The 20,833-nt window shown below is 62.3% G+C and overlaps 4 protein-coding genes across 7 annotated transcripts; 2 read left to right on the top strand and 2 right to left on the bottom strand.

The window, feature by feature from the left end:
- Positions 1-1,252: 1,252 nt before the first annotated feature.
- Positions 1,253-6,489, top strand: BTC (betacellulin). 2 transcript variants are annotated; one of them, XM_064711418.1, is made up of 6 exons: positions 1,253-1,362; positions 3,996-4,091; positions 4,342-4,459; positions 4,585-4,731; positions 5,029-5,136; positions 5,229-6,489. In XM_064711418.1, the coding sequence occupies exons 1-5, from the start codon at positions 1,290-1,292 to the stop codon at positions 5,132-5,134; spliced, it is 540 nt and encodes a 179-aa protein (XP_064567488.1). In that variant the 5' UTR covers positions 1,253-1,289; the 3' UTR covers positions 5,135-5,136; positions 5,229-6,489. The 2 variants fall into 2 exon arrangements, with proteins under 2 accessions (XP_064567488.1, XP_064567489.1); XM_064711419.1 differs by lacking the exon at positions 1,253-1,362 and adding an exon at positions 2,903-2,981.
- A 1,794-nt stretch (positions 6,490-8,283) lies between these two features.
- On the bottom strand, positions 8,284-16,849 carry GC (GC vitamin D binding protein). Of its 3 annotated transcripts, none has more exons than XM_064711413.1 (14): positions 16,810-16,849; positions 16,123-16,307; positions 12,677-12,756; positions 11,487-11,556; positions 10,920-11,052; positions 10,623-10,834; positions 10,311-10,443; positions 10,137-10,231; positions 9,761-9,890; positions 9,469-9,671; positions 9,068-9,200; positions 8,884-8,981; positions 8,611-8,737; positions 8,284-8,532 (listed from the first exon to the last, which is right to left on the bottom strand). In XM_064711413.1, exons 2-14 carry the CDS (start codon positions 16,143-16,145, stop codon positions 8,479-8,481), a joined length of 1,491 nt encoding a protein of 496 aa, XP_064567483.1. In that variant the 5' UTR covers positions 16,146-16,307; positions 16,810-16,849; the 3' UTR covers positions 8,284-8,478. The 3 variants fall into 3 exon arrangements, with proteins under 3 accessions (XP_064567483.1, XP_064567484.1, XP_064567482.1); XM_064711414.1 differs by lacking the exon at positions 16,810-16,849 and adding an exon at positions 16,449-16,467; XM_064711412.1 differs by lacking the exons at positions 16,123-16,307; positions 16,810-16,849 and having other exon boundaries at positions 12,677-13,351.
- On the top strand, positions 15,457-18,828 carry DCTN6 (dynactin subunit 6). The gene is made up of 8 exons (XM_064711416.1): positions 15,457-15,498; positions 16,644-16,928; positions 17,063-17,127; positions 17,205-17,310; positions 17,856-17,944; positions 18,141-18,188; positions 18,277-18,419; positions 18,513-18,828. The coding sequence occupies exons 2-8, from the start codon at positions 16,906-16,908 to the stop codon at positions 18,609-18,611; spliced, it is 573 nt and encodes a 190-aa protein (XP_064567486.1). The 5' UTR covers positions 15,457-15,498; positions 16,644-16,905; the 3' UTR covers positions 18,612-18,828.
- On the bottom strand, positions 18,722-20,676 carry LOC135446904 (uncharacterized). The gene is made up of 4 exons (XM_064711415.1): positions 20,608-20,676; positions 19,849-20,165; positions 19,467-19,577; positions 18,722-19,258 (listed from the first exon to the last, which is right to left on the bottom strand). Exons 1-4 carry the CDS (start codon positions 20,648-20,650, stop codon positions 18,722-18,724), a joined length of 1,008 nt encoding a protein of 335 aa, XP_064567485.1. The 5' UTR covers positions 20,651-20,676.
- Between the last annotated feature and the right edge of the window lie 157 nt (positions 20,677-20,833).

Here is a 20,833-nt window from a genome sequence, read left to right as displayed (position 1 = left end):
CCGGCACGGCCTCCCGGGAGCGGCGAGAGATCCTTTTTTGGGGATAACTTTGGCCATCTCTTTCGCATTGCTGCGGGTACCATCTTCCCTGAGGCATTTCATCCCTTTAAAATCTCTTTAAAATGCCTTTCCCCCACCAATTTTATCCAGATACGAAGGGAAATTTTTCTTTTAGTGGTCATGAGGATTTTTTAAATTTTTTTTTTTGCCTGCTCCCTGCCTTTGCCCACTCCACCGGGATGAAGCCAGCTCCTCTTGGGTGCCCTGTGCCACATCCTGTGCCAGCTGCCAGTTTTGCTGGTCTTGCCCAAGCCCCCAGGAGAGCTTTTGCGCCATCCTGGTGGTTTCCGACGCTTTGCCTGTTTTTGGGGGGCGCTGGCAGGGAGCCGGCGTGGCCGGGAGCCGAGGGCCCGGCGGTCCCGGTGTGCCGGAGCCTGCAGCAGGAATTTCTGGCTGGCCAGGGCTAGGGGAGCTTGCTCACCCGCTGGTCAGCGGCCAAATGGCATGGCTGGGTGGCTGCCAGCACTCACATTAATAGCTGCCAGCTTGCGGTTTGAGGTCACCCTTTCTTTCCAGTCTTTCATTTCCACCTCCATCGGCGCCCGGGGGCTCCGCGGCCGCTCCCTGCCCCTCTCTGCCGGGAGAGCCCCCGAGCCCCGCTGGGAGCCGGGACAGCGCCGGAGCATCCCTGCCTTCACCCCTTGTGGGTCTCCTCTGTTCCCCAGGATGTCACTCGGGGAGCGGGAATGCCCTCCCAGCACACCCCGAGGGAAAAATCACCCCGCGAAGTGTATTTTGCGAAGGCACAGCCCCTTGCAGAGTAATTGGGGCGGCCGTCCTTGCCCGCCAGGGCCCCTGGGAGGGTGAATCGATCCGCCTTGCCACAGCAAGCTGGCCACGGATAAACGCTCTGGGAGGCGGGGCTGGACTGGGGCGCTCTGTCCGCCTGGAGAGGGGATGCCCAGAGCCCCGCCTGGAAGCCGGGCAGGATGGGGGATCCCTCCGGCTGCCCAAATCCCCAGGGACCCGCGGCGAGGCGTCTCCTGGCAGGACGAGGTGGGACACGTGTAGGTGCGACACCCGGGAGGGGACACCGGGGAGGGGACACCGGCACGGCCGAGGGATGGCTCCGGCAAAGGGAGCTGGGAGCCGCGCAGCTGGAGGAGGAGGAGGCGCAGCAGGAGGAGGAGGAGGAGGAGGAGCAGGGCGGCGGTGCCCGAGCGGCCGCCCCCGTCCCGCCCCGCCGCAGCTGCCGGGCACCGGGCACCGGGCAGGCGGCGGCGGCGCGCATGGAGGCGGCGGCGGCCCCGGCCCCGGGCGGCGGCCCCGGTACCCTGCTGCTCTGCCTGGCCCTCGCCTCCGGTAAGCACCGGCGTCCCCCCGCCCCGCCACCTGCCCGCCCCGGGATACCCAGAGCTGGCAGGCTGCTCCTGCCCGTCCCGGCCCCGTGCTTCCCGCCCCTGCACGGCGCTCCGCGTCCCTGCACGGTGTCACCTCCGCTGTCCCAGCCCGGTGCCACCCCCTGTCCCGGCACTGTCCCTCTCTGGTGTCGCCGCTTCCAGCTCCCGGACTGACGATCCTGCACCTGCCTCCTGGTGCCATCCCGGTGCTCCCCCGCCTGTCCTGGTGCTTCCCCATCCCACCCTGCTGCTCCTCGGGTCCCTTGCTGCTGCACCCTTGTGTTCCCGCCTCTCACACCCCATCCTGGTGCTGGCCCCGTCCCATCCCAGTGGCTCCCTGTGCCCCCCTGGACAATCCCATCCATGCCAGCCATTCCTCTATGCCCAGTCCTGTCCCTGGCCTCCCCCTGTGCCCCCAGGTCCCATCCTGGATCTCCCCACCAATCCAGTGCTCCCTTAATGCCTCTGAATCCCTGAATCCCTTGGGGGCAGCGTGGGGGCCAGGATGTCCTGGCTGGATCCTGGAGCAGGAGCGGGATGCTTTTGCTACCTGTTGAAGGGACGCTGCTGACGGGTGCCCGAGTGCCCGCGGCCATCCTTGGCAGCGCTGGGAATGTGGGATGCGGGGCAGGGGGGCAGTACCTCTTCCACAAGTGTGTGAGCATTAATTCCTGTGTTAGTTCCTAAGTTTTGGGGAAGCAGGCAGCTGCAGACAGGTGTGTGCCGATGGCTGCCAGGAAATAACCACAGCCAGGCTGGGGAGCTGAGACCCTCCCTGGCAGGGAATCCTGCCTGGCACTGGAATTTCGGGGGAGCCTTTCCCTCCGCAGGGAGCAGCTTGGGTTTGGCCCTTTGGCAGGGCTGGTGACAGCGCTTGGCCAAACCTGCCGAACCTGTGCTGGCAGGAGGAAGCCGAGGGTGGCCGACCTGGTTTGGGGCCGCTGTGTCCCCTCTGAGCACGGCCCGTCCTGGCTGGCTGCTCCCCTGCACTCTGGGCTTTCCCGGCAGAGCGTGGGGGTGGCAACAGCAAAACAATCCAGAGCTTGGGATGCTTCCCTGGGTTATCTCTGCCTGCTCGGGAGAGGCTGCAGCCCGAGATAGCGCAGCCGGAGCATCGGGGAGCTGAGGGTGCTGGCACCTGCAGCCCCCGGGGCCGTGGGTGGGCACAGCCCCTCCCCGGGGCTGGCACTGCCGAGGGGCTGCCAGCCCGGACGGTGCCAGAACTCCGCATCTGGATGCAATAAGGGTGGGGAGCTCGGCTTGGTGGGGATCTTTCCATGCCGAGCTGTGAACTCGGTCACCGCGAGTGAAGTCAGCCTCCCTCCCTGCCTGTCCCGGCTGTGCCCACGCCGCCCACAGCTGCATCCCGGGCTGCAGCCGCCCCATGGCTCATCCCTGGCTCTGGGCAGGCAGCTCCCACCCTCTGGGTGGGGCGGTGGGCTCCCTTTCCCCTGCCGGGCTCTCTCGGGGCCGGCGGTGCTGGCTATATATAGCCAGGAGGGACGTGTGCGGCGGGAATGTCCCCGCTGCGGGACGGGGGGGACCCGGAGCCTCGGGGCAGCTCCCGCCGCTGTTGCCAAGGTGCCGGATGAGGACACAGGGAGCGGGAGGCCAGGCTGCCAGGATTGGGCTGTGCGAACTCTCCGCTCCCTGGGAAGCCTCCAAGTGCCCCCACGCGGGACGGCGCAGCCCCGCCTCGCAGCCACCTCCGCGGGAGCCACCCGGGCCCTGCCCGTCAGGCAGGACCTGTCCCCGCTCCCTGGGCGCCGCCTGGGCCGGTGAATCCCCGGGGAGGGCCGGGCGGGAGCGGGGCCGTGCTGAGTCAGGCTGGTATGCCAGCGATCCGGTTACCTCCGCTCCGACGCGCCCGGCTCGGTTTCACCCGCGGGACCACGGGGAGAGCGCGGTGGCCCCGTTGCCCCCGTTGCCCCCGTTCCGGTTTCCCAGGCTGTGCGGGGCTCCGGGCAGACCTCGGAGCACCTCGCGGCTCCTAAAGGGGCGCCAAGGGAGCTGCAGAGGGACTCGTGACAAGGGCACGGAGCGACAGGACAAAGGGGAAGGGCTCCGCACTGACAAAGGGCAGGGTTAGATTAGATACTGGGAAGGAATTCTTCCCTGGGAGGGTGCGGAGCCCTGGCACAGGGTGCCCAGGGAAGCTGTGGCTGCTCCATCCCTGGAAGTGTTGAAGGGCAGGTTGGACACGGCTTGGAGCAACCTGGGCTAGTGGAAGGTGTCTCTGCCCGTGGCAGCAGGGTTGGATGAACTTTACAGCCCCTTCCGGCCCAAATCCATCAGTGATTCCATGAGCCCTGCTCTCCCTGGGGATCCCTCCCTGCATCCTCCCCGGGCAGAGCAGCAGCTGGCCGGGCTGTGTGGTCCAAAACCCACCGGGCTGGCTCGCAGAGCTCCGTGCCGGGCGTTGCTGGGTGGAGGCAGAGGGCGGGAGCGGCTCTCCCTTCCCCCGGCCCTGGGGAAAAGCTGATGCCGCCAGCGCAGGGGGGCCGCGGGCCCAGCTGCAGAGCCCGCTGCCAGCGCCCCCCCTGTGCCTCTGGGGGTGCTGCGGATCCCCCTCTGAGCTGCCTCGCTGCCCTCCAGGCTTGGCACTCTTCAGCTGCGTGGGCGCCGATACCAACGTGACGGCCGGGCACGGCACGGAGGGGCTCAGCTGCGGCACAGCCAAGGCATGCACAGGTAAGGGCGTGCCGGGGGCAGCCCGAGGCCGTGGAAGGGAGCAGGAGGGAGGGCCAGGATGGCGGATGAGCAGATGTTGTGTCTAGCGTGGCCGTGTGGCATCGCCGTGCCAAGGACACCCGTGCCACCCCCGCTGGCTGCGGCCGGGCTGGCTCGGAGCTGCTGCGGGAATGCGGCGGCTCAGGGGCGCTGCTGCCTCTGGGCAGAGCTGTCACCCCTCTGGGGCCGCTCTCCGCCCTTGTCACCCCAGGGAACGGCACGCAGCCGCGGCGGCAGGGCCACTTCTCGCGGTGCCCCGAGGAGTACCAGCACTACTGTGTCAAGGGCAGGTGCCGCTTCCTCGTGGCCGAGCAGGCCCCCGCTTGTGTGTAAGTCACCCGCGGTGGGGACACGGCGACACGGCGCGGGATGATGCGCCCGTCCCCCCGGGAAAGCGGCGTGAGGGGGGCATGGGCAGCACGGCAGCTTTTGGGACCGCCCTGTGCCCGGGCAGGTGCGAGCGGGGCTACACCGGGGCTCGCTGCGAGAGGGTGGATCTGTTCTACCTGCGAGGGGACCAGGGACAGATCGTCATCATCTCCCTGATCGTCGCCATCGCCGCCCTCATCATCCTCGTTGTTGGCATCTGCCTCTGCAGCCAGTACGTGGGGGAACGGGGCGGGGAGGGAAAGGGAAAGGGAAGGGCGAGTAAATCCTGCCCGGCTCGCCTGGCTTCGGGCAGGCTGAACTGGGGCTGTCCCAGGCTGGTGGGACATGGTCCTGCAGGTGCTGGAAGGGGCCTGAGACATTCCTTTGGGGCTGGAAAGCAGGTGCGATGCCCTGGGGATCTTCTGCAGGGTAAAAGCCGAGGGAATGGGAGGACCATCACTGCCATGTCCCCTTCTGCCTCTTTTTTGTTTGTTTGGTTGGTTTTTATGATTTTCCCCCTCCTGTCAAGCCACTGTCGGAGGCAGCGTAGGAAGAGGAAGGCAGAAGAGATGGAAACGCTAAACAAGGACGGACCTTCCACAAGTGAAGATGTGCGGGAAACGGGCATCGCGTGAAGGTGCAGGGGAGCGGGGGGGCGACCGAGCCGGTGTGACTGGAGCCCCTCATTGGGGTGGATGCCGAGACCGACAGGCTCCGCTCTCTCCGCAGGAGCTCCCGGTACCTGCGGGCGGGTCCCGGACGGCAGCAGCGGCTGGCTGCATGGGCGAGGGCTAAAGCGTGCGGCGGCTTGAATAAAGGGGTGACGGAAAGTTGTCCCCAGTGGTGTCGCCGATGTCCTTGGGGCGCGGGGGCTGCGCTGCCGCACCGCGGCCTCCAGACGGCGACACTGAGCTGGGGCAGGGGCGGCCCGCCTGCAGTGCCCGCAGTGGCCACGCGAGGGCGACACAACGGCGGCGCCTCCGCCCCGATCATGGTCCCGGTCCTGCTCCTGATCCAAGGTGCTCTGCAGGGTTCGGGTCCCGTCCTGGGCGGCCTGGAGGCTGTGCTGGAGCTGCTCCCATTGCTACCGCGCCTCCCCGCAGGGGCCGAGCCGAGCTTAGCGTCCCCAGGCGCCCTCCCGGTTCCCGACAGCGGGCGGGAAAGGGGAGGGAGCGGGTGAGGGAAACCGGGCAAAACCGGTGGAAAACAGGTGAGAACCGGGGCAGAACTGGGTGAGTCGGGGCCGTTGGCTCCCGTAGCCCCGCGCTGCGGGCTGCGATGCCCGGAGCTGCGGTCCGGACCCTGCCCGGGCAGGCACCGGGGGCTGCGCTGACGCATCGCGGCCGCCAGACGGCGACACTGAGCTGGGGCGGGGGTGGCCCGCCTGCAGTGCCCCCAATGGCCACGCGAGGGCGCCACAACAGCGGCGTGCCCGCTGGGGTGCCCGTGTCCTCGGCTGTGGGTTTGGGCACAGACCCTCTGCGGGGGGACCCCATCGGCATCCCGGGATGGGACCGGGTGTCCCTGGCGCCACCCAGGCGGTACCGCCGGAGGTGGGGACGCAGTGGAGCAGCAGGGCCCCGGCAGCTCCCAATTCCCGGCACGGGAGCGGCTCCCACTCCAACCGGGGCCCGGTGACCACCCCGGCAGCGCCAGTCCCTGGGGAGGTGTTGGTGCCCAGGCGATGCCACGGGGCTGTGGAGGGCTCATCCCCGTGCCCAGGCAAGGAGCACGGCCCTGAGGTGCCAGGGGACATCGTTTTGGGCACCTGCTTCAGCAGAGTCCAGGGCGGGGAGGTGGATCCTCAATTCCACGCAGCTGCCGGAGGCGCTGGTGTGAGCTCATCTCTCCCCCTCCTGTAAAAGGCTCTTCATCCCCGGGCTTCGCTGGGCCAGCCTGGGGGGAGCCAAGCCAAGAGGAAAACTGCTTGCTGCTGCTTTGGGAATGTGCTGTACACAGTCTGGGAGACCAATAAAATGAAAAGGAGGTATGAGACTTTTTCCTGTCTGTTTTTTGGGGGGTTGGAGCCGATGGCTGGGCTGCTGCAGGCCCAAAAGGGCTGGGAAAAGCAGGCTCTGGGAAGTCAGCAGCCCTGCAGGTCTCAGAGGTGGATAAAACACTTTCAGGTTTGTTTGTAAGGCTTCATGGAGCACTGGCCAGGTGAATGTTGGAGCTGTTTTATTCAGTGCTTTAGGTAATCCTCACTGGGCTTTTCCCATGGCAGCCCCACATTCCCTGGTTGTAGTGAAGTGATGCTTCCCTGGATGCCACCCTGGAATTCCTGCATTGCCACCGAATTCCTGCTTTAACCTGATGAGTTCCTGGAGAACAGACTGACTGGACAGGAGGTGTTGTGCTGAGCACTAAGGCTGGGAATTTAAAAAAAAACCCACACAACCAAGTCAGGAACTTTTCTACTTCCTTTACATTTTTGGAAATGGGTTAGGGAGGTGGTGGGATGAAAAGGCATGAGGTGAATCCACCTTGTGTCACCGGGCTAAGGGCAGGAGGAATGAGAGCTGGGAAAGAAAATTGCTATAAAAACCCCAAATATAAATCCCAGCTAGAACACAGAGTGGGAAAGCCAACTGGTTTATGCCCAGGCTGGCAAGGACTGGATGGAATCCCTGGGGAGGTGATGCTGGCTGGCATCAAGCAGGAGCAGCCTGAACTTTCCAAGGAATCTGGTGGTTTTGGTAGGAGGATTATTACTTGTGCTGTTTTGAACAGCAGCTGAGTATTTTTGGGTGGCTTTTCCCCCCATAAGCAGTGATGGTGTCACCTAGCAGAGATATCCTTGGCTGGCTTCATGGCATTTCCCCAGTTTTCCTTGGAATCCCAGAGGGTCACTGGAATTGCCAGCCCTTACCCTGCACATCTGGAATGTGAAGGATGCAAACCTGAGCACAGGAATGAGGTGTGGGTCACCCACCCCAACAGAACAAGGTGAAACCCAACTTATTAGCTGGAAAGAATTAGAAATAATTAGCAATTAATATTTTGGAAAACAGATGCCAAGGGCTGTGACATGAGGGTGGTGAGTGGATCCAGTGCCTTGGCATCAGCAGGCACTGTCCCAGGCCAGTGGGATCCTTGGGGAAAAAAGTAAAAGCCAAAACCAAACTAAAAGCAGTTTCTCCTTTCTGCCCAGGTCTGTATCCCACGATAAGAGTGGCCCTGGCAGGAGATGGACAGGAATGGCGCCAGCCAAATCCATCTTGTTTCTCACATTCCAGGGCAACCGAGCAGTGATCCAGGGACGGCCAGTGCTCCCCAGAAAAGGGACAAGATGCCTTGAACAGGGAGTTCTTCCTGGGTTTGGCTCTGGTTTATCGCTCTGGCTCATCTCTGCACACCAGGTGTCCCCTTGTCCTTCCCTTTGCTGCGCACAAAGCTGCCACATCTGCCCTCGGGGGATTTTCCTGCTTTCCTGGGCTGGCTTTGCCATCCTCCTGCACCCCAACCCGGGGCTTCTTTGCCTGCAGCACCCCCAAAATCCACCTCCCTGTGCTGGGGAGGGCTCAGCCGGGCAGGTGGGGGCTGGGGGTGCCCAGAGTGCCCCTCTCTGGGTGCCGATGCTTCCACGTAGCTGGATACCCCAATACCCAGAGATTGCTGTCTTTAGGGGCATTTGGTGAGACTTTTCCCTGGTTTTCCTTAGTTTTTTAGAGCTTTATCTCCCAGAATCAGGGCTGGGACCTGTTCCTGCCTGCGGAGGTGAATCTGGACCCCTCTCCCACCGTCTCCACGGCCCCGAGGGTGCACAAAGTCTTTCCAGCCGCGCTGCAGGGCACTTTTGATTTTATTTTGGCTGCAGGAACACAAGCGGTGGGCTCGGTGACACCTCCCATCTGCCGGACGTTCTCCAGCCCAGCTCCCCGATGCTCCCTTCGGTGTTCCCGGTGTTCCCGAGCTCCGCCTCGTGTTGCCGCTCCGTCGGAGCGCGATCCCTGGAGAAGCGATCCCTGCGGCCGGCAGCCTATGCCAGCAGGCAGGAATCCCCCTGGCACAGCTCCCCCAGCTCCGAGGTGACCTGGGGAGGGAGGGAAGAGCCGAGGGGCAGCCCTGGAGCGGCTGCGGCCCCGCGGGGGCAGGAGGGGCCCGGCCCTACCTTGGAAGCGCAGAGGAGCGGCGGAGCGTCCGGCAGGCAGCAGGAGGAGGCGAAGGATGCTCGCTGCTCCAGGAGCTGCTCCAGCGGCGCCGAGCTGGGCTCGGACTGGGCCAGACTGTCCCGCAGCCTGCGATGGGGAACGCGGTTACAGCGGGAAGCGGAGCCACGCGGCTCCTGCTGCATCCCGGTTTGGCATCCTCAGCATTATGGACGGATTCTGATTGCATCCAGCTACCCAGGTGGGTTTTTTGTGGGGGGAAGGGAAAGGCTCACCTCTTCTTGAACTCAAGGAAAGGCAGCTTGTGGAACTGCCCGCAGAGCTGCTCGGCCTTTGCCAGGAAAGGGAACAGCTCCGCCGCGATCCGCTGGCGCTGGGGGCAGAGGCGGGGAGTTACCAGGATGGGATCTGGGGGGCACTGGGATGAGGGGGAACAGGATGAGCCCCCACAGCACTCACCTTGCTGTCCCAGCAGGCAGAGGGGTCCTTGGAGGAGCAGCATTCCTCGCGGAATTTCCCGGAGGTGTCGTAGAGCTTGGCGAGGACGGCCTCGGGGAGGCTGGGATACCTCCGGGCCACCTCGAACAGGAACCTGGAGCGGGAAACGGGAGAGCTCAGGTGAGTTCTCATTGTGGCTGCTGCTCGGACTGGGATGGGGCTCGCTTTTGGCATCTTTGTGCAGCCTCAGGTGGCCCTCAATTCCCCTGAGAGAATTGAGGATGTTCGCCTGGTTATCCCCATAATAACCTAAGCATGGAACAGGGTCAGGAACTGGTGAGACTCGGTGATTTTAGGGATCTTTTCCAGCTTAAATGGTTTTATTCCATGACTGCCCCCTGGCTGCCGTGGGTCCCGCTCACCTGGTGGCATGGAGAGCTCCTTCCTTGGCACACAGCTCCTTGTTGGTGGGCTCTGGTAGCTCTGGCAGCCTGGCAGCTGGGGCTGGGGGCATGGCCAGGATGCAGAAGTGGTTTTCCATCAGGTTTTTCCCCTGGCAGCAGGAGGCGAGGCGCTCATCCCGCGCCGACAGCGCCGAGCAGACTCTGGCCGTGTGCTCCAAGAGCTGCAGAGAGGGAGCAGGGCCTGTGCAGGAGCCCTCAGCCCCCTGAGCTCCTGCTGGAGCTGCTTCGGGCTGGGCTCCAGCCCCCCTACCTTCTTCTGCATGCAGTCCTCGGCCATGGAGTCGCAGCACTGGCAAGCCACCTCGGCAGCGTCCTCGGCCAGGGGCAGCAGCTCCTCGAAGGAGGCATTGGGAATCTTCTGGGCCAGAGAGGTCAGGGAGCTGGGGAGTACAGGGTGAGTGGGGCTGGGGGCTTGGATCCCCCTCCCAGGAATCAGCTCTGAGCAGGGTAAGGGAGGGAGGGGATGGGGAGCGCAGGGATTGCTCTGTGCCTGTGCTGTGCACGGGGCAACTGCAGGGATCCACAGCAGAATTCAAGCTTGTTTTCCTAAATGCTGCCTGCCAACAGGATCTGCAGCAGGAGAGAGGAGCCCTGTCCCAGGATGGAGAGCCCATTTCCCCCCATACCTGAAGCTGGCTTTGTCCTTGCCGTAGGCCGAGAAGCGGGAGCAGATCCGGTTTGACATCAGGGTGAGTAGGGAGAGGGTTTTCCTCTCCCGTTTCTGCCACAAATAGAGGATGGAAGTGGGAATCAGCACAGTGCTTGCCTGGCTCCCTGGGCAGTGAGGATGGGGGTCTCACCTCCTTCAGGAAGCAGGCAGTGGGTGCGGAGGAGATGCAGCAGGTGGAGACCATGGAGAGGAAGGTGGTGGTGGAGGCCAGGAGCACAGGCAGGGGAGCCTGGCTGTAGCTGCTGGCGTACTCATAGAGAAACCTGCGGCAGAGACGGGATAAGGAGATCCAGCACCTCCGGATCAGGGAATCGGGAGTGTAAGAGGGGTTTGGGGGCGTTGAGGTGCTCCAGGGATGGGAACCCCCTCCAGGCAGCCCCTCAGGCTGCCAGCCCGTGCCACAGGCCGGTGCCAGCACCCGGCCGGGCGCAGCCTGGCTCACCTGTCGGCGAATTCCCGGGGCTCCAGGCGGAAGGCGCGGCAGAGCTCGCTGTCGGAGGGCTGCAGGAAGCGGGGCAGGGGCCGGGGCGGGTGGCGCAGCGCGGCCAGGCACAGCTTGCGCTCCAGCCCCTGCTGGCCGCAGCAGCGCGCAGCGCCGGGGTGCGCCGGGAAGGGCGAGTCGGCCGCGCAGGACTTCTCCGACAGCGCCGTGGCCTGCGGGAGGGGGACAGCGGGTTATGGCCACGCCATCGCCTTCGCCCATTTCTGGGGTCTGTTGGATGGTTTGGGTCAGGCTCACCCCGGCGTCGTAGCAGGAGGGGTCGGCCCCGTCGGCGCAGCAGGTCTCGGCCAGGGAGACGATTTCCCGCACGAGGTGGCCGATCTCCTGCAAGGTGCCGTTGGAATATTTCCGGCTGGTGTCAATGATGGTTCTGGCAGCAACGACAGAGAGAGCCAGGTGAGCTTTTATCTTCAATCAGAAATCACCTCAAAGGACTGTTCTGCCCAAATGGGTTTAACAGTGCTGGCCATGGTGCAGAGAGAAATCACAGCATATTCCTTGGAAAACAGCCAGGAAAGAACTGGAACAGCTTCCAGGCTGGGGGCTGCCACTTACAGGGGACTGTGTGTCAGCTCTGTGAGAATTCTTAATCATTTAGGTGCTTAATTGTTTTTTTTTAGGAATTCAACAAGGAATCAAACTTTTCTCCGGCTAATAGCAATCAGAGCCTGGGGTTAAATTGCATCTCCCCTTCTTGATGAATTGAATCCATCTGCCCTTTTCCATGATTTTTATTTACTGTTTTCTGTTCCTGGCTCAGGTGTCAGGGCTCCTGGGAGGGCACCAGCAGCAGGAGATACCTACAGGGTTCTGAAGTTCTCCTTGCCCAGGATCTTGTACTCCTGGCAGACCTTCTCCCGGACATAAGCTTTCCCTGAAAGTGCAGGAGAAGGAGGAATTGTGAGTAAGGAGCAAGGACTGCTCTGTCACCACGGAACACGCTGCTTTATTCACTTGGGGTTTGTTCATTTTTTTCACTCTATTACTTCTTTTTCCAATTTTTCCACCACTTTTTCCAGGTGGTCCCTGGGGAGATGTTGTCACAGCCAGGCTGGGAGAAGCACCCCTGGTGTCCAGGCTGCTGCTCCAGCTCTGCAGCCAGGGAAAGGGACAGGGAGAAAACCCTCTCTGGAGCTGGGAGAGCTACAGGTTAATTATATGGCAGGTTTGGAGTATGGAATATGTGGGGTTGGATTTTCTGGCAGGGCCTGGAAACCATAAGGGCTGGGAAACCATCTGGGGCCAGGTCCACGGGGCAGCCAGGAGTGAAAACATTCCCAGCAGTGCTGCCCTCCCTGGAAAAACAGGATCGATTCCCTTCAGACTCTGTGGGGCCAGACCTTGGCAGCAGCAGGGTAAACAGTGATCCCGGTGTTCCCTGGGATTGCAGCCTGGGGCAGGGTCACCTCCCCAAAACCCGGACTTTGGGCCATCACTCTGAGGGTCACATCCCTCTGGTGGCAAGGGAAGAACAGGGTGAAGGCAGGGGGTTCCAGAATAGGAGAAGCCATGGAAAAATTGTCTCTTTCCCAGCAGGAACATCGGCTCCCAGACCCAGCTTGGGGCATTTGTGTTCACTTGCACAAAGCCATGTGGGAGAGGTAAAGTTTAGGTGGTTTTTGGCAGCTGGGGGATTCCCTGTGGAGCTGAGAAGGCAGCAAAGGATGGCAGAGCATCGATCCTACCAAGAGGTGAGTTTTGCACAGGAATCGTTCTCCCCAAGGGGGGTCAAGAAATCCTCTTTTCCTTTAGAAAGGAAAACGCCAGTCCCTATGGCTCTGTCCTCTCTCCATCCCACCTCCTCCAGCACCACCCCACAGTAGCATCCTGGATCCCAACCCATCCTCTCAGCCCTTCCCTTCCCTCTCTGCTCCTGCCCAGGGGTTTGGCTGCAGGCCGGGAGAGGGGAGACCACTGAAAACCTCTGGAATTGAGGCCCCACCCCCGTCCTCCTCATCCCAGGGCCAGCAGAGCCCCGGGATCACCTCCCTTACCTCGGTGTAAGGCTTGTGCAGCGGCCAAGAGCGGCAGCAGGGCCAGGGCTGCCCTCATGCTGGAGCTGGCTCTCCTCCTCCTGCCGGGAAGCGGTACCGGGAGTCCCATCCCGGGGTTTTTATGGAGGCAGGGGCAGCAGCTGGGAGAATGATTAACCCCAGAGGGCAAGCATCCTTGGCCTGCCCCCTGGGGCCTGGCTGGCAGGGCCTCAGAGATCCAGACGGTTTGAATCATTAACTTGGACAAAGAGGGATGGGTGGCCCTGAGACCTTGGGATCTGTGACGGATGATGAACACGGGTGACAAGTGGAGGAAAAGCGCTCCGTGCACCCCGTGAGTGGAAAGCCCTGTGTGCTTAGGATACTGTCTGATCCTCAGGAAGGACACACACTTTTTTTGGGATGTCAGTACCCCAAACCCGCTGGTGCTGCTGTGCAATGCCAAGGTTGTTATCCTTGGAAGCTCAGCTCCAGGCTGCACCTCAGGTTTCATTCCTGCCACTGCTGGGTTGCGGTCTCTGCTTTGCAGCCCCATCCCAGACTTTTGCTGGGAGTGTTGTAGAGCTCTGTGGGGGCTCCCAACAGTGCAGCTTTCCCTTTGTCCCTAGAAAAATGACAATTCAGCATCTTATCATCCTCTAGGGTCCTAAGAGAAGCCGAGGAAGAGGAGAAGATCCAGCTGAAGTGATCCCCTCTAGTCCTGCCTGGGCAATTGATGAGAGGGAAGCAAAGAGGGAGGGCTGGAGATCCAACTGCTGCAGTGAGACCCTGTCCTAAGGTGACGTTGTGATGCTTGTATCCCCATCCCTGTGTTCTGCTTATGCTGGATATCATGTTCTGTGCCTTCAAGAATGGTTCTGAAGGGTGCAAGTTTTGTTTGGGTTTCCTATCAGCTGCTCCCCCATGGCTGGCAAGACACCGAGACGGGGCAGTACATGGTGCTGCTTTTGCTTTTGCCTTTCGCTTTGCTTTTGCTCTTTCTTCTGTTTTGCTTCTGCTTTGCTTCTGCTTGCTCTTGCTTCTGCTCATTAGCTAGTTTAGCTAAACAGTCCAAATTTTCCCTGGACTCTTTCTCCTTTCCTTTCTTTGGAACCACTCGAACCTGCTCTGGACTGGGACCTGGGAACACCGAGAGTTCGCACTCTGTGGCTGCAGCAGCTGCCCCAGTGCCAGAGGGACTGAGAACAGAGCGACCATCCCCGAGAGAGACTTTCTGATTTTGTCATCTTTGTCCGAGCAGTGAAAGAGTGGTGTCACCCAGTATTATTCATTTTGTGTGCCGGGGGGTGCAGAGCCTGTTAAATAAACAGGTTCTTTCCACCTCTCTCCAAGAAACTCTTCCCGAACCGGTTGCAGGGAGGGGCCATGTGGGTTTGCTTTCTGGAGAGGCCCCCTTGTGAAGATTCCCTCCCAGATTTGCCCTAAACCAGGACAGACCCCTGACCCCCAAATCCACCCAGCCTCCCCACATACCCTGCACTCCCCCTGAGGCCAGATGGTCCCTCTCAGACCGCACCCCTTGGGATGAAGATAGAGCTGGTTTTTATAGAAGATCCCGGGTTTTTCTCCCAGGGATCTGCACTGACAGTGAGTCGCAGGTCGGGACCAAATCCTGCCGATGCAGGAGATAACCACGTCCTGTTCTTGATGGTTTATGTGTGAAAGCTGAAAATAAATTATTAGGGACTCATGGAATGGCCTCCTCTCCTGGATTAACTCTTCCTTATCAAACTTTCATGTCACGGCCGGGGCAGCTGGGGGGCGGCGCCCACAGGCCGGGTGGACCCCCGAGCACACGGTGCCTGTCGGAGCCCCCGCCTCGGGCCCGGTCCTGGTCGCGGTTCAGCGTCTGCACCGGAGAACGGCTGCCGCTGTCCCGGCCCGGTTCCCCGCCGCTCCTCCGGGGCGGGAGCGGCAGTGTCAGATTCGGTCCCAACGCCCGGCCCGGAGCGGCTCCTCCCGCCCCATACCGATTCCGGTCCCGATGCCGACGGGGGAGAGGCGGCGCCGCCCGGGACCCCCGGCAGACCCAGGCGGCGCTCGGCCCCCGCACCCCGGGCCACGGTCGCGGCCCCGTCTCAGCGCCCCGGGCTCCGAGCGGTCCCCGGGGGGAGCAGCCGTCGGGAGGGGCTCGCACGGCGCCGAGCGACGGCCCCGGGACGGGGGGGGGACAGGGGGGCGACGCCGGCACAGGTGCGAGGGGCGGGGCCACGGAGCGCGGGCACGGGGCGGGGCTGCGAGGCCACCGCCACCGTGTTAGGGGTGGGGGCAGAGCGCCGCTGGGGTGTGCCGGGCAGTGCCGCCTCTCCCCCGTCGGGCGGATCCAAGCGGTACCGGCCCGGGGATCGGTTTGGGGCCCGGGATGGCCGCGGGCACGGGGCGCTGCCGGCTGCGGAATCGCGGCCGTTCCCTGGGGCGGGCGCGGAGCCGCCGTGTGGGGGCGGGACCCCCGCAGGGCGCCCTTTGGCGGACACGGAGCGCGGTGCGAGCGCGGCGCCCCCGCGTGGCCGCGGGACAGCGGTGCGGGGGGCGGGGCCTGACGACGCAGGAAGCGGAGCCTGAGGGCGCAGGGGGCGAGACCAGGGGCAGGACCTGACAGACCATGGGGCGGTGCCAGGGGCGGAGCCGGGCGGTGAAGGGAGCGGGCCCGGCCGGTAACAGGGGCGGTACAAGGGGCAGTACCAGCACAGGTGTGCAGGGCGGGGCAGAGGGCGGCTGCGCGGGGCGGGGCCGAGGCGATTTAGACCCCGGAAATCACCTCGGCCACCATTTGCTCACTCAGAGCACGGTGCGGACGGGAGCTCCCTGTGCGGGCTCCGCAGGTAAGGCGCGGAGGCTTCGGCCTCCCGCTCTGTTTCTCTCTCTACCCCTGCTTCCTTCTCCGCGTATTCCCTTTCTTTCTCCCCTCTTTTCCTCTCCTCCCAAACCCGACCCCCCCACTCCTTCCCGTCCTGTCCCTTCCCCGCTACTCCCTTCTATTCCTCCTCTCTCCACCGTCCCTCTTTTGCCCCCTCGGCCTTTCCCTTCCTCTCCCGCTTCCCTCCTCACTCCGACCCCTCTCCCTCCCCGTCCTCACTCACCACCCCCATCTCTCCTGTCTCCCCGTCCTCCCCTCTCCTCCTTCCCTCGCACCGCGGGGCTCGGGGTGCCGGGCAATAATAAAGCCCTGACGGCCGGAGCCCGGCGCCCCCGCCCTCGCTGGGGTCCCCACACGGGGCCGGAGCCGCTCTGCGGGTTCCCCCATTGCAGTGCAACACAGCGCCCCACACCGCCGGGGCTCCGGCTGTCCCTACATCACACTGGGGGGTCCTGGGGTGGGGGGTCCGAGTTACAGGGGCCCCCTCACTAGGAGGGGATCCCCCTCCGGAGAAGGGGGTCTGGGGAGGGAGCGGGGCCTGGGGGGAGAGAGGGGGGCGGGTGACAAAGCCAAGCCTAAAATTTCCTACCTCGTGGTTGTAGAAGTGGCCATTGATAGAGAACCTGTGAGTTTCTACTTCTGTCCTGGTGATGGTGGGGAGCTTGGTCCTCCTGCGCACGGCCGTGGCATCGCTGCTGCTGCGGGGCAGGGTGGCACAGTCGAGCTCCTGCTCCCTCCTGGACCTGAGAGTGTGACTTTCATAGCATGGATAACCTGGACAGAAGAGAACCCGCGTCCTGTGCAGCTGCCAGCACCCCCAGAGGAGGGAGGCTCTCAGGGAAGGGCTTCATTTACTGTTTACTATTTATTATTTTTGGGAGGGTGGAGCAGGAAAGGAACAAGGCAGAGGCCTACGATGAAGAACAGGCTGCTTGCAGGGGTTGCAGTTTGCTGATTTGTTTGTTTCACTGCCTTGACACTGCTCGCGTGGGCTGGCTCCACTTAAGTGCCAACAGCGCGGGACTGGGAACTCCCCCAAAAAACATACAACTTTGTCTCCACTTCTGAGGGGCGAAAAAAAAAAAAGCCTTATTTATTTTTTTATTTCAGTACCCTAAAGCGGGCCAAAAGAGCCCGGTGCCCCCAAACGGGGACTCGGTGTCTGTTTCTCAAGCATGAACACGCAGGACGCTCTCTGAGCCCCTAAACACGGGACTCGCTGTCTCTGTCCCGGTGTCCGCCTCAGCCGAGCCCCTTTCCGAGCCGCTTTCCTCACCTAGGCGGTCCCGGGGTTCCCAGGGGAGCGGCCGGGGCCGGGCCGGCCCGCGCAGCCCCGGGGCCCCGCCCCGCGCAGGCGCCGCTGGCCGTGGCCATGGCGGAGAAGGCGCAGAAGAGGTGAGTGAGGGCCGCTCCCTCCGCGATCCCTCCCGGTCCCTTCCCGATCCCCCTGCCACGGCCACCCCGGCACGCGGCGTCCCCTCCCGGTTCGTGGGCGGACCCCCCGGTGACCGCCCCATCACTCCCCGCAGCGTGAAGATCGCGCCGGGCGCCGTGGTGTGCGTGGAGAGCGAGATCCGCGGGGACGTGACCATCGGTAAGGCCCTGTCCCCCGGCCCGGCCCCGTCCGTTTCGCCGGGGCGGGCGCGGGGTGACGCCGGGCTGTCCCCGCAGGGCCCCGGACCGTGATCCACCCCAAGGCCCGCATCATCGCCGAGGCGGGGCCTATCGTCATCGGAGAGGGGAACCTGATCGAGGAGCAGGCGCTCATCATCAACGGGTCCGTGCGACGCCCGGGGGGGGCTTAAAAAACCTGGGGAGGTAGAGCTTGTTAAAAAAAAATCACCAGACGTCGTGCTTTTGTGTACATGTGTGGCACTATGGCATGGGGGGAAGCCACAGAATCACAAGGCCTGGCCTTGGACACTTCGAGGGTTGGGGCAGCCGCTGTTGCCTTGGGGAGCCTATTCCAGTGTGTTACTCCCATCACAGTAAAGATTTTCTTTCCTTTATGTAGCCTAATTTATCTCCTCTTTAAGTCTGTGCCCATTACTCCTTGTTCTGTCGCTCCAGTTCCTGACAGAGCCCCTCTCCAGCTTCCTTGAAGGCCCCCTTCAGATACTGGATGGTTTCTACGTTCCTTTCTGAATCCTTTTCAACATGACAGAGTAGAAGAATCTTAATCCAAAGCAGTCTCAAAATTCTGACAGTTCAGCTCAGTTGGGTGGGATATCTGTGCCTTCAATCTGTCCCGAAGTTGAGCTGCCACACAGAGCACTGTCACTGTTTATTTCAGGCATGGAAATCTGTTCTTCCTTTCCGCAGGTACCCAGAAAATATAACCCCAGAGAGCGAAGATGTGGAGCCCAAGCCCATGGTCATTGGCACCAACAATGTTTTTGAGGTTGGGTGCTGTATCCTGGCTGTGCAATGACAAACCATCTGGCACATCGTGCTTCTGGATCTCTCCACGGTGGGGAGACATCTCTGGGGCTCTCTCAGGGTTCAGATAGCCCAGGGCTGGGTGGTGCTTTGAAAATGGCATCAGGGTTTTTCACCTGTGGAAAAAAAGCAAAGCCTTTTACAATTTTACTTAACACAGACCTGTAGATTCCCAAGCGATGAAGGTGGGAGACAACAACGTCATAGAATCCAAAGGTAACTCTGGACTCAGTGCCTTTGGCCCTGCTGTAAATGCTGTGGGGACAGCTCTCACAGAGACTCCTCCCTCTGCTCTCCCTGGCAGCCTTTGTAGGCAGGAACGTGATCCTGACGAGCGGCTGCATCATCGGGGCCTGCTGCAATGTGAACACCTACGAGGTGATCCCGGAGAACACCGTCATCTACGGCGCCGACTGCCTGCGCCGCGTGCAGACCGAGCGGCCTCAGGTGTGTGGGGGGGGGGGGGGCACAGGGACACGCTGGCTGCCACCTCCTGTCCCCCTCGGCTGTGCCCTCACCTCCCCTGCCCTCCCTTTCCAGCCCCAGACGCTGCAGCTGGATTTCCTCATGAAGATCCTGCCCAACTACCACCACCTGAAGAAGACCATGAAGACCGCATCCACCCCTGTCAAGAGCTGAGCACCCACCTCATGTTCCAGTGCCTGGGAATCACTACACACTCTGGGAAGAGTCCAATCTCTACATCCCTCATTCCATCAAACCATTTTTTCCTTCTTTGTGTAATTTATTTATCTTCCACCGGGAATCTCTGACCTGCATTGAGTCTGTTGTCTCTCATGCATTAACTCTACTGTTCGTGCTCTGTTTCGGGAATAAAATACCTCCTGTTCCTGTGTCCGAGGGAACCGCAGCCCTTGGACTATGCGGGGTGCTGTGCCTGGGTCACACAGGCGCTGTCGGGGCGGGGACAGCCCCGGTGCCACCTGTCCCGTGTCGCCGGCAGAGGGCGGTGTGACCCCGCGCTCCACGGGAGTCCCGGCCCCGCGTCCCGGATCCCCGCGGGCCCTGGGGTGGGAAAGGCTCCACGCACCCGGTGCCACCCTCCACCCATTTCCCCGGAGGCTGCTCCTGCTCGGGTTCCCTCCCGGAGGACCCAGGGCGGAGCTGAACCTTGTCCACTCGTTCCAGTGGAGTCTGGGGACTAGCTGTGATTCCCAGCTGTCCCACCAGAGTCCCCAGCTGTTCACAACTTCCCTTTCTATCCCTGTGTGACACAGTCCAGCATTGTGTCCCAGCTCAGATGGACATCGATTCAGCAGAAATTCCTGTAGGAAAGAGAGAAAGAGGGAAGAGGATGAGCAACTACCACAGAGGAGCCCCAATTTTGGTGGATATGGGGTTTTGGGATCGGGGGTTTCGAGGCAAGGAAGCAGTGCAATATCTCCTGGAGCAAATTGGATTTTCTCCCCAAGTCCACTTTCATGGGTACAAAAAAATTCCAAACCTTCCCTTTTTCCGGTTTGTGATTCCAACCTGGGTTCCAGCGCTGCTGGGGAGCTGCAGCTCTTCCCCAAAGCTGAGTCCAAATAAGGGTTGTGAGGATTGTTCCACCCACTGTCCAGCCAGAGCTTTTTGCGCAGATGCCTGTGGAGGGGGAAAACAAAGGGAGTTAAACACATCTCTAAATTCTTATTCTATTTCTCTCCTTGCTGAAAACCTACTCCAAAAGCCAGAGGCTCTAGCAGATCTGAGTGACTACATCAATCCCTGTGCTCTAGATTCCCTCTGGGGTCAGCTGCCCTTGTAGCCAGACACTTCCCACTCCCCCAAATCCATCTGGTGCAGCTCATTTCCACCTCCCTCCCGGCTCAAGAGCTTCTGCCCTGTGAATCGCTGCTGCGGGCAGGCTGCAAACCTGTGGGTGGCCGGGCTGTGTCCCCTGGGCTGCCGGCAGGACAGGCGGGCAGGTGCCCCAGGGCTGTTTCGGCTGCTGAGGCGCAGAAAGGCACGCGGTGACCTTAAGCGCTCGTTGGGAAGGAGCCCTGTGTCCCGGGCAGGATGTCCTCGGTGTCACCTGCACCTGCGGCCCCGGGCACTGTGACGAGGCGGCGCCTGGGCTGGACACAGCTGCTGGTCCCCACCCCAGGGTCTCCGTCACGCTGCTGCTGCAGGGGGAGCGCAGCCCTGCGGGAGCCCTGGGGCTGAGCAGGGCTGGAACGACCCAAAACCGAGCTGTAGAACGAATGCCAGGCTCAGCAAAAGCCCAGCCTAGGCACGAAGCCTAAATGCAGTCCCCGGGCTGGGCAGGGAGGGGTTGAGCCCTCAGATAGGGCTGGTTGGGGTGATGAGCCCCTGCTAGTCCTTGTACCGCCCCCAGCCCTACATTGGGTGTCCCCAGCACTGTCCCCTCCTCTGCCCCACAGCCGTGATGCATTCATGTCCCTGGGACTGTGCCCCATATCCCCAGCCTGGTGTTCTGTATCCTTAACCTTGTGTCCAGTGTCCCCAGGACTGTGTCCCCTCTGCCCAGCCCTGTCCTATACCCCAGCCCGTGTCCCATGTCCCTGAGACTGTGTCCCTCTCCCCATTCTTGCTCCCCATGTCACCAGCCTTATATCCCCATGTCCCAGACTGCTTTCCATCTCTCCAGCATTGTCCTGTATTCCCAACTCACTGTCCTGTGATCCCAGCTTTGTGTTCCCGGCACTGTGTCCCATGTCCTCGGCCCTGCGTCCCGCGTCCCCATGGCCCTCCTCCCGTATCCCTGTACTCCTCCATCCCCCCGCGACCCGACCCGGCCCGGCCCGGTCCGTCCCCGCCGCTCCGCCGCGCCCCCGCCCGGTCCCTCGCCGGCCGCGCCGCCCCGCCCCGCCCCGGCCCCCCCGCCGCCGCCGGGACCA

Source organism: Zonotrichia leucophrys, chromosome 4, assembly GCF_028769735.1.
Source record: "Zonotrichia leucophrys gambelii isolate GWCS_2022_RI chromosome 4, RI_Zleu_2.0, whole genome shotgun sequence".
NCBI lineage: Eukaryota > Metazoa > Chordata > Aves > Passeriformes > Passerellidae > Zonotrichia > Zonotrichia leucophrys.
This window is presented reverse-complemented; position numbering and strand designations above follow the sequence as displayed.